General features: G+C 35.4%; 1 protein-coding gene across 1 annotated transcript in view; it reads left to right on the plus strand.

The window, feature by feature from the left end:
* Nucleotides 1–932: 932 nt before the first annotated feature.
* Nucleotides 933–12,327, plus strand: part of APMAP (adipocyte plasma membrane associated protein) — a 55,266-nt gene continuing 43,871 nt past the window's right edge. Inside the window, exons 1-2 of the mRNA XM_074287711.1 lie at nucleotides 933–1,242; nucleotides 10,924–11,040. Of these exons, the coding sequence (XP_074143812.1) occupies nucleotides 959–1,242; nucleotides 10,924–11,040 (401 nt within the window). The 5' untranslated portion in view covers nucleotides 933–958. The remainder of the gene's footprint in view (nucleotides 1,243–10,923; nucleotides 11,041–12,327) is intronic.

Consider the following 12,327-nt stretch of genomic DNA (forward strand, 5'->3'; position numbering starts at 1 on the left):
TCTGGCCACTCCTTTTGGTTTTACTCAGAAGACATCTGCCCGATGCACCTCTTTACTGGCTCCCCTCAGACTCAGTTCAGAGCCACCTTCAGTAGAGCTGCTGCTCACTCCCCCTTCCCCAGCACTTGCCTTCCGCCTGAGATTACCTCCCACTTATTTTGCGTATAACGCCAGTACCATTTTTTTTTTCTCGTGGTTTCCTCCTCCTGGACGGCAAAACCTTTTTTTTTATTTTTATTTTTTGACTTTTCTCTGCATTTCCAGCGCCTGGCCCGTATTAAGTGCTTAATAAAATGCTTGTTAACTGACAAGATGCTTCTCAGGGTAAATCTACTTTGTGGTCCTATCCCCTAGCTAACAAAGTCACAGGAGAAAAAAGGGCTGGATTTGCAGCCACAGGGCTTGGGTTCAAAAGCTGCCACTTCCCCCGATTAAGGCAACGAGCTCTCGGGGTCCCGTAGGCCTACGAAGTCCTTCCTTCAGCTCCTAGGATGACCTTGTCGCCGTATCTCTCGAGGAGGCGGGATTATATTCCCGCAAAATCCCTTCCAATTCTCAATCTCCGATACTAAAACGCCCCAAAAGGCTCGATCCAATCACGTTATAGCTCTCATTTCCTCTCGGTAACAGGAAGGAGGCCCGCCCCGCCATTCAGCGCGGGGCGGGATTAATTCGCTCAAGAGAAAGTCCCCTCGGCCCACGAGCCTGAACCTAGCCCCGCGTCACTTGTCTCCTGCCTCTACTGTACATTTTCAAGAAATCAGGGGCTCCTCGCCCTAAGGAGAGACCGGGAGAGGCAAAGTCGGCTTGGAACAACCATGGCCAAATGTAGCCGGAAAGCCAGGATTACCTTCCCGCCGTTTACGCCATCTCCTAGCACCAGATGGCGCGCAGCGACCCTCGGCAGTGACGTCATCTCTCAGCGCCAGTGACCGAACCAACAGTGGCGGAGATTGGGATGTCGGGGCGGAGCCCAGGCCAGCTGGGAGACGAGGGCGGAGCGGACGGAGGAGAAGAGGCGGGGCCGGGGCGGAGCAGGCTGTCCCGGCGAGGGCGGGGCCGCGGACAGGCTTTGAATTGCTCTTCTTCGAGGTGGGAGCCACAAGCCGTGGCTTCAGTCTGGGCGTCGGGAGACAGCGGTGTGGTCGCCATGAATGAGGCGGAGGGGCTGCGGCAGCGGCGGCCTCGGCGGCCTCAGGTCATCACCGAGGACAGCCAGGCGCAGGAGGCCAAGCAGGGCAGGTAGAGGTCGAGCCGCCTGGGTCCGGGGTGCTCCCCTGACAAGCCGAATCCTCCACCTGGCTGGGAGTTTGGAGGGCGGGCTCGGGGCCCGGAGTTTAGGCTTGGAGGATCGCGTTTGCATGCACGAGTGGGTATCTGCGTGCCCGTACGGATACCTGTGCTTGCGTTCATGTGCGTGCCTCTGAGCGCCGAGTGCGTCTGCCTGCTAGCGGCTCCTTCTTTTCCTGAAGCGAGGTGTTAGCAGCTCCGAGTGTGCATTCCGCCCCCGCAGTTAGTCCTGGCCTTTGCTGTCATCTGCGCGACGCCCTCGGACTCACCTGTGCCCGGGCTTTCCTCTGCGCCTGGCGCCTTTCCACTCCTGTTTCCATTTCAGTCCGACAAACATGAAGTAACACACGTGAATAGTACTTGGGCTAGTCGTTCAGTAACTGGTTTAACGGGGGTAGTGAGGGATGAGGAACACATGCGTAGAAACACGGATGAAAAAAGGAAATTACTATCAGAAACTTGAGGAAGAACAGATCACGTCGGAGACGGCGTGAGAATTCAATGTAAAAATGTATTAAGCATCTCCACAGATCCTATTTTTTCCATTTTATTTTTTAATCACACGGGTTCTTGGTAAATTTGTGTTGAATTAGATGTAGTAGTACACACATAACAGTAAATATAAAATGAGGGAGAAGTCGGAGCCTTTGTTTGCAAAAAATAATGAGAAAATTCGAAGAGGAAGTGATTATTTGAAAAAAAAAGTTTTTCTTTCTTTTTTTAAAATTATGGCCTTAGATATGTCATTTCTATATACAAAGAATGACAAGAGAAGAGGATTCTATATAAGAACTTCAATCTCTTATGTATAAATGGAGTTTTTAAAAATATATATTTTACTTAATAACCCTGCTCTGCTTCTCTGCGGCCTTTTGCATTTTGAGATCACATTTTGAGGGATCTGGGTGAAAGCTGGCGTGAATCACAGATTGGAGACGGCACAACTTGAAATGCATCTTGATTTCAACAGGTAAAGATGGTAATGATGTGTGCAGCGGTCCGTTCTAGGTTTGGAGTTGGACCACAGGGAAGAGGGCAGCACAAGAATGAAGGAATGAGGAATAGTTTAATTTGCTCAAAACAAAGCAGGGAAAGAGAAGTATGAATTAGGATGAAAATGTAACAAGAACAACAGTTTATACTATTTTGCACGGCTTTGGAAAGATACTTAGAGGTTTTTGAAGGGAAGAGTGATGTGATCATAGCATTGTATTAATAAAAATAATTTCGGGAGTAATCTGAAGGATAGTTGAAGAGACCATATCTTGGATTCAAGAAGACAGATTAGAAGAGTTATACAACAGCTTGGGTAGGAAGGAATTGAAGACTTAAAATTGAGATGTAGCAGTAATTAAAAAATAGGGAATGGATTCAGTAGATGTTGCAGAGGCCACTTCTTACCCAGAAAGTATATGTTGCTCAGTTCTGCCTTTTAGAATCCTTAGCCTCCTTCAAGGATCAGATCAAATGCCACCCCTTTCCTGAGTCTTTTTCTGATCTTTCTGCAGTTTCTTCATGTATTTATTTTGCATATTATTTTATATTTGTTTATGTTGTTGTGTCACCCAATAGGAAATAACTTTTTTCAGGGCAGGAACTATTTCATCTTTATCTTTGTATCTGTAGGGTCTAAGATAGTGCCTTACACATGGAGTTGACTTTCGATAGTGCTTGGTTCATAACACTTGACAGCTGAAGTGAAGGTTAGCAAGTGGGAATCCTGTTAAAAACCTGGATGATGGGGAGATGATGGTATCATCAACAGAAATAGAAATGTTAGGAGTAGGTTTTTTTTTTTTTTTTTTTTTGTGGGGGGGGGGCAAGATAAATTCAGTTTTGGAAAGATGTTTTAGGCACAGGCAGTGTAACTCCCTGATAATTGGAATTGAAATATGGGATTAATGCTCTAGGGAGGGCTTAAGGGTGGTTTTAATCATTTGCAAAGAATTGATAATTGATGCTTTGGTAGAGGAGATTAAAATTGCCAAGAAAGATGATGTAGAGAGGTGAAAAAGCCAAGAAGACACTTCAGGAGACACTCAGGAGTTAAGGGGCAGAAGAAAGATGAAGATCCAACAAAAGAGAAAGAGGGATTGGTTGGAGAGGTAAGAGAAAAATTGTGAGAGTGAAATGTTATGGAAGCCAAGAAAAGAGAATATATTTAGAGGAGGGAATAATCAAAAAAGGCAAAAGGCTGCAAAAAGTTCAAAGATGTTAAGAATGGCATCATAATGCTACAAAGATCAAAAAGAATAAAAGCATACTGTACTCTTGGCCAGGGCTCTTTTGACTCCATCTTTAAGGAAACTTAGGTAGACACTTGATTCCCTTCTTAAATGTTCTTAAATTTGAAGTTTTAATCTAAAACTCCATCACAATTAAATTAAGTGAAATCTCTACAACCCTCATGGGTATATACCTATATAGATATAGATACAGACATGATATAGCACACAGTGAACTAAATGCAAAAGAGGCTGTTTGAATAACCTTACGTATATGACATATAAGGCTTTTTTTTTTTATCAGAGGGGAGAGATTAACGTGATATCCTCATTCACAGTGATTCTAAAAAATCAATTTTGGAAAGATTATCTTTGTAATGACACTTGACTTGAGAGTAGTGAATATGACATAGTGATATAAGCATGCTTCTTAAAAGTCAGAAGACTTGTGTTGAATCCCAGATCACACAGTTACTAGTAATAAATTATTTGATAAATTATGTCGCCTTGCTGAGCCTTAGCTCCCTCATTTGTAGAATGAGCCTACTGATACTTGCACAGCCTATCATAGACATTTTTTGAGGAAAGTGCTTTGTAAACCTTAAAGTATGAGATATTATAAGCTTCCCTTACTTTGGGTTGTTAGAATTAGAATTAGAAAGAAAGATAATCTGGTCTAATTCACACATTTTACTGATAAGGAAAACTGAATTCCAGAGATGTGAAATACATTGTCTGGTGAAAACTAGGTCCTTTGACTACAGATCCAGTAATAAAAATGGAGGCTCTCAAATTATATATTCAGTATATGCAAATTGTCTAAAGCATTAATCTATACTGTATACCATTTACTATAATCAGTAGCATTTATTGCTAGTTTCTCGGTATAGTTATAGAAAATAACAACAATAATAAATTGTTATTGTTCAGTTGTGTCCAACTCTTTATGACCTAATTAGAAGTTTTCTTGACAAAAATGCTGGAGTGGTTTAGCAATTCCTTCTCCAGCACATTTTACAAATGATGAAATTGAGGCAAATAGGGTTAAGTGGCATATTAAGAACCACACAACTGGGGGCAGCTAGGTGGCACAGTGGATAGAGCACCAGCCCTGAATTCAGGAGTTCAAATCTAGTCTCAGACACTTAACACTTCCTAGCTGTGTGACCCTGGGCAAGTCACTTAACCCCAGCCGCAAAAGGGGGGGGGGAACTACTAAATTTCTAGGACTAGATTTGAACTCAGGTCATTTTGACTCTAGCCTGGCATCTGGCCTATTAATTTGGTATTGCTCTTTACAGTTTAAAAATGCTTTTATATCTATTATCTCATTTAATCCTCACTAACTGCTAGATAAATACAAGACCCATTTTGTAATTGAGAAATGGAGGTTGTATGATTTTTATATATCAGTCTTGATCTTTTCTAATGTAACACCTGGATAAGGAAACATTATTGAGGGCAATAAGTTTTCAAGTAATAACAACTAAGTATTTTATACTTATTATCTCTTTATCTTCCTTTTTAGAGAGATTCTTTTAACACACACACACACACACACACACACACACACACACACACATATATATATATAACATTGTAACTATTTAGATTCCATCATTCACTTTACTGATGTTTTTATCTGAGATTTTTATCTCCAATAGTTAGTTTTAGGGAGTTTTTCCATTTTTTCTAATTATTTCCTTTAGCTACCTCAGAAATTAAGTGCTGCAAAATATCAAAATGAATTAAAGAATGAAAGCAATATTCAAAATCATGGAAAATCACGGAAAACAGTAGCAATAGGAACATATTGGAAACAATAGCAATAGGAACATATTGATACTTGAGAAAAGAAGTTTAGGATATACTTAAGAATACTTAAGAATAGGAAGTAAGATCTACTAGACAAAATCTATTATGTGAATTTATAAAAATACATATTCAAAAGAAGAGAGTAGGAGAATCATAGATCTTAGAATTAGACTGCAGGGTATAATTCCCTGTTTTCAAACAGATGAAATATCATTATTTCCATTTTATAGATGAGGTATATCCCAAGTTTAAGAAGCTAAGTTATTTGTCTAGTTACAAATTTGCATAAGTGGGGTGAAAAGAAAAATTGATCTTAATGAAAATTCAAGGAAGCTATTTAGCAAAAGCTTTTTATTTATTTATTTATTGGATAGATAAACCCATACATAAAGCTATAGTTCTGGACATTATGTTTGCCATTATAGCTCTAAATTCCTGTGAACTATGAAAGAGAATGATCTCGACCTTAATTCCTCTATTCAATGTGGAAAATTAGTAAAAGAAGTTTGCTAGCTTATAAATGAAAGCTTCTTGCTACCTTGTATCTTTCATTTCAAGTCCTATATAAATTTATTTGGTGATAAAAATTGTATACTTTGTGAGCTATTCTCTTTTGAAACACAGTTGCTTCTAGGAAGAGAATGAAACTATGTAATAGTGTACAGCAATCTTTTATTACTATTTAGAAGAGAAAGTGAAGGATGAAGGTTGAATATTATGTTAAAAAGTCAATAACTATTTCACTCTTCTTTCAGGTAAATTTCCTTTCTCCTTCCTACCCCAACTCTATCCGAAATAGGCTATGTTGTTATTTTTATTAACTTTGTAAATGAGCAGTGTGGAATAGTCTAGAATACTGAGATGAGTTAAGAAACCTGGGTTTTCTTTCAAGAATGGCCCCTTCTAAGTGAAGTTGAATTTTGCTTAATTTTCCCCTTTAAAATTCCTCATCTATAAAATAAAAATAACATATTTTCCTAGTCTGCTTCCAAGTTCAATGTAATATGAGAGTTATGGTAGAGAATTTAAGTTATAATCACTTCTTGCTACTATTTGATATTTATAAGTGTTTTAGTTCCAGTAATTACCTTGGTCTTATATTTAATTGTCTCCATCCAGGAAAACTCAGATTTATTCAGTTTCTTTTTCCCCTAGAGTTTCTGTGATACTACATAGGTCTCCTTTATTCAAATAAAGCCATATTTCTTAGTCCTTAGGATCATGATACAAAGTATTTCTGTTCAATTCAGTCTTGCTGAGATAATAATGTTAATAGTTGACATTTTAATAGTATTTTAAGGTTTGTGTAGTGCTTTATATATACATTCTTATTTGAGCCTTAAAACAACTTTTTGGGATTGGTGCTGTATATTTTATTTACAATTTATAGAAAATCTTCTTGATTCTGAGTGCAGCACCATTTCTAGTAGAGCATGATGTCTGTCAGAGGACCTTGAAAAATCTTTCATTTGGCTTGTGGAACTTGCAGGATAAGTCCATAAAAAATCTTATATGTCAGGGTTGAGCCCACAATAATTGGCAAATCCAATTGTATAATTTGATTGTTTACTTACTCTTAGAGAATATCATGAACTATTCAATTTATAATTTTTTATAAGGGATGGAGGGACTGCTTGAGGCTGAAATTATCTCCAGAGATTGAAGACAATCTGTTGTTTATAATCTCATGAGGCACTGAAAAGTCAAGATACAAGTTTTCTTGGCCTGGACATGTCTGCACAGGTTAGGAAGGAAAAAACATTATGAAATAATTCAGTCATTTTCTTACTAAAATTTATATAATCTTTAATTTTGTTTCAACAAATAAACTGCATGCTTCAAGATGAGAACAATTATCAGCCCAATATGACTCAGTTGCCAAAAAAAGCTAATACAATTTTAGGCTTCTTAAATAAATGCATTACTTTTGGACATAGGAAGATAATAAGCCTGTTCTATGTATTTGTCAAGGAATATCTCTGTAACTCAATTTTATATGCCTCATTTTAAGAGGGAGCATTGACAAATTGGAATCTATTCACTTGAGGTTAATCAGTATGTTGAAAAATCTGGGAACTGTGCGACATTAGGAAAGTCTAAAAGAAGATGAGTGATTTAGCTTGAAAAACAGAAAACTTTGGCAGGGAGGAAGAAGGACCTATGATAACTATTTTCACATATTTGATGGCAATATATAGAACTAGAGTTGGATTTGTTGTATATTCTTTCACAGGGCAGAAATAGGTAGAAGTTACAAGGGGAAAGATTGTGGTTTAGTATCAGAAAGAAATTTCCCAACAACTTAAGATGTACAAAATGAAATGAAGTTTTTTTGGCATCTAGAGAGTTCTTTGTTACTAGAAGTAGTCAAGAAGAGTATACATGACTATTATAGTTAATACAGTAAAATTCCTATATGATGAAAGAGGTTGGACTAAATGATCTCTAAGACCCCTTCCAACTACAGAGTTCATGATTTTAAAGATATGTTATGATCAAAATTCTGTATTTGATAGGCTAATGTTTGAAAGAATGTTATAAAACATGCTCTAATGGTTAAAATAACCTTTGCTGGTATTGGCTAACATTATTAGCAATAATTTTTTTGTATTGATTGTTATCAGCATGTTGTATAAGATGGCAACCAAATAAGATTAAGTGAAATGCTTTAATGTATACTTTGAAGATTAGAACCAAATGTGTGTTTGTTGGTAAATGTTTAACAGTTGGCTCTCCCTCCCCAAAAATACTCATTTTAAATATAGTCTTCCTTAATAACATTTTGAACAATTAACCATTAAATCAAATCTTGATTTGTAGTGTTTGCCAGTTTTTGAGATATAAATGCTTTAAACATTTTAACATTTGACTCTTGATCAATTTTAGCTGACTCCAGCACATATCTTATTAAAACCAATTTTTTTTTTCCTAGGATAGGGGCAACATGGTTAATAGAGTTACTGTCATTACTGATTCAGGAGGGTACCTGAGGAAAATAACCCTTCATATATGTATTAAACCCATTTCCATGTATGCTACATATGTGTGATGACTTATGCTATAGAGAATATAGGTTTTCCATTACACATAGAAACAGTGAATCTCCATTTTCTTCCTAATAAAGCATGAACTTAGCAGTTTGTGAATTTGTTAAAGGTTAAACAGTTAAGTTAGTGAAAGATTTCCTTATGAGGATTTAGATTTTCACAATTATTGCCTGGGGACCTCTTTCAACACATAGTACTATTTAGTCTGTTGCATCAGCTTTAGTTTTAACATCTAAAAAAATTCCAGTGGGACCTTGTAATAATAGTGATTATATTCTTGAAAACATCCATGTGTTCAATCTTCAAAATGAGCAAATTAATATTTCCCTCCTTGAACTTAGAGTAACTTAAAGCATAAATATAAAGTCCCAATTGATATTTCCATTTAGTAAAAGAGATTCAGTTACTTTTTATTTAAATACATTTCTTGAATTAACTCACTTTGCCCCTGTCTCCCCTATCTGAATAGAATCATTAAATTTTGATTGGAAATAGAGGCAAAAATGAAAGTTTCTACTCTTAAAATATGTATATATATACATTTAATACATATATAGCATATATGTGTACACAAAAATATGTAAACTGTTTTTATGGTAAGTTTTTTTTTTTGGGGGGGGGAATGGATTGAGAGAAGGATACTAGTACTGGGAGGGAGTCAGGAAAGCCTTTTGTAGAATAGGATTCTTAACTGTTTTTGAATCATGGACCCTTTTTGAATCTGGTGAAGCTTATGGATACTTTCTCAGAATAATGTTTTTAAATGTATCAAATGAAATACAAAAAGAAATATAATAACATTTTTAAATATATCAAATTAAATACAAAATGAAATCATAAAAGAAATGACTTATTATATTTATATAAATAGATGTATTATATATCTAAATATTTTTAAAATTTCATCCCAGGTTAAGTTTTTTATTGTAGAAAATTTCTTAAACAGTCTTCAAGGAAAGATTCTAAGAGAAAGATGTGAGGTGAAGTGGGAGTAGTTCCTAGGTATGGTGGACAGCTGGGACAAAGGTGTGGAGGTGGGAGATGTAGTTAATATTAGTTAAAGAGCAGCAAAAAGGATAGTCTGAATAGACCACAGACTTTGGGAAGGGAAATAATATATAATAGGTTTGGAGAAATATGTTGGGGCCAGGTCATGAAGATCTTTAAAACCTAAACAGAAGAGCTTATATTTGATCCCAAAAGCAACAGGGAATCATTAGAATTTATTCAAATGACAAACTTGAGGGTCTATTAAACTTGTCTTTAGCAAAATTATATTGATAACTTTGTGGAAGGTTGCATTGGAAAGGGGAGAAACTTGAGAGACCTGTTATGCAGTTACAGGCAGTAGTTAGTACATGTATGTATTAAGCATAAACACAGCTAACATAAACCACTAATGCCTGTATCTTTAGACACAGATAGCCTTTCAGTGTTGAGTATAAAAAATTTTGTGCTTTTGAGCCAGATTTGAGAAATGGTGTATTACATTTTTTTTTTTTTACTTGTATTTCTCAATGTATTCTTCCTTTCCCCACTTCCTTTAGAGTTATACCTTATAAGATACAATTAAAAAAAAAAAAAAAAGGATCCTGGTTTCTTTTTTTTTTTTTTTTAATCTTTCTTTTCTTTCTTTTCTTTTTTTCTTTTTTCTTTCTTTCTTTTTTTTTTTTTTTTTTGCAAGGCAAAAAGTCTAAAAAAGCCCAAATACATTGAAAAAATCTGACAAGTGTAGAATCCTATACTCATAATCTACTACTGTGACAACAAACTTCATCCTTAAAATGTTAGACTTTCCTTTTAAATCTGTTGTGGTATGCAAATGGGACATTTGGAATATAACTAATCAGTTTTTCCTGTTTTCCCATATAGTATGGAGCAAAATTACCTAATTTTTTTATTGTCATTACTGTGAGGTGTGTTGTTAAGGCTATGAAAATAGTATGTTTGGAACAGTTGAAACTATGGGCAAAGAAATAACTTGAACAGATTCTTTCTCCTGCAATATTTAGAAGATAAGTCTTCAAGGGTAAACAGAGTGCTAGGCCTGGAGTTAGGAAGACATGAATTCAAATATACCCGTAGTTTCTTGACAGCTGTCTGTCTGCTTCAGTGTTCTCAGTTGTAATATAGGGGTCATAATAACACCTACCCCCCAGGGTTAAAGTGTGTTGCATAATGCCTGGCATATGGTAAATCCTTAATAAAAGCTTGTTCCTTTTTTACCCTTTTCTTTTTCTTATGTGATACTTTCTCTGTAATCTTTCCTCAAAAACAGTAAAGCTAATAATTTAGTGCTTCCAGGACTTCCAAGAAATAAAAGCCAACATGTTTTCTGATAAAAGACAAAGTATATTCTGGAAGGGGAGGGGCAATAGTATTAAATTTTAACACAAGTAGTAAAAGCAAATAGCCGGTTATGAAGAAATTAGGTGAAAGGTTCTTCTATTCCTGATCTCTCAACCTATGAAATAACCATGTTTAATGAGATCTGTAACGCTGTTTTTATATTCTGCTGATTGTATTTATGTTTTATTTTTTTGCAGCACTTATAGCAGTAGAGTTTTCCAGATGACCTTTATGATGCTAGCAGTGACCCTTACCATTCCCTTGCTTGGAGCAATAACTCTGCTAAATTGCCCCATTGATCCTCAGCCTCTCAGGTGAGTTGTAGTCCCAATCCCCATAATGATTTTCTAAAGATAATTTAATGAAGCTATTATTTCTTTAGGTGAAAGGGGATGATGAAGCAAATCTATAATTAAAGTTATTATGAGATAGACTTTTTTTTTTTTGGAGTTTAAATGATTTAAAAAAAATTTCTGAGTGCCAAAAGTGGTATTATTTCTGCCATTCTTATAATTATATGAATATCTGTAAGCATAATTTAAATGCTTCAAATTTGAAAAACTTTGATTGTTTTTAAGTAGGAAAAAATTATGCACAAAAAGTTAATTTCTAACTTGTCTTATTTAAAGTCTACTGTGCATTCATATAATATTTTTACATGTCATTAGTGTTCTATTTTATCTTAGTCATTTGCTAAAAATATCAATACAATCTATATTTAGCCAATAGGTTTATTATACCAAAAACAAATGTTCAATTATGTTTTACTGTAGTCAAACTATTTCTTTTCTTTTCGGTTTTTTTTTGTTTTTGTTTTTGCTTTTGTTTTTAGATATCAAATTATTTCTTGAATAGTATTTTCAATTCTGTATGCAACAAACTGAAATGTGCCCAAAGTAGAGTGAGGAGGTGAAGAAAAGGTTTGCCAATATTGAGGGTTGGAGGTACAGCATGGTAACAGTCATCAAATATTTTAAGGGTTGTCATCTGGAAGGAGTAGGTTGATTCTATATATCTTGGTATATTAATTCCAGAGACTGGAAGTAAAACCAGTGAATAGAGTAGTTATAGAAAGGCAGATTTCAGTGTATGATATGAGAAAAAAAAACTTCCTGAATATTTAGGCTATTCCAAGAATAGAATGGTTTTCTTTTTAAGTAATGAGTTCTATTTTACACTCTGTGTTATAGGAGAAAATCCAATGTGAAATAGGAGGATCAATTAGATGAATCTTAAGATTCTTTTGTCTCTTTAAAAAAAAAATTAAATAGAAATTCTTAGGCTGGGGATTTTCCTGCACATAGATGACAAAAGTATTTCACATAAAATAATGGTTGGTATTGCATATGATATTTGATAGGGCTATTTCTGGCCATAACTTTTCTGTAGGTAGTTGATTTCTGAAGGGATGTCTTCGAGCATATTCCTTCCTGAGCAATAAAAATGAATGTGTATAAAAGCATTATATAGCAATTTTCTATGAATCAGAAAAAATCAGTTACATATAACTCCTAATTGATATGCTAAATATATGTGTAATAAAAGTAGTAAAATAATAAGATGTTTATTGGACAGATTTTAAAACAATTTTTAATTTAACA

The sequence above is a fragment of the Sminthopsis crassicaudata genome, chromosome 2, assembly GCF_048593235.1.
Source record: "Sminthopsis crassicaudata isolate SCR6 chromosome 2, ASM4859323v1, whole genome shotgun sequence".
NCBI classification, from domain to species: domain Eukaryota; kingdom Metazoa; phylum Chordata; class Mammalia; order Dasyuromorphia; family Dasyuridae; genus Sminthopsis; species Sminthopsis crassicaudata.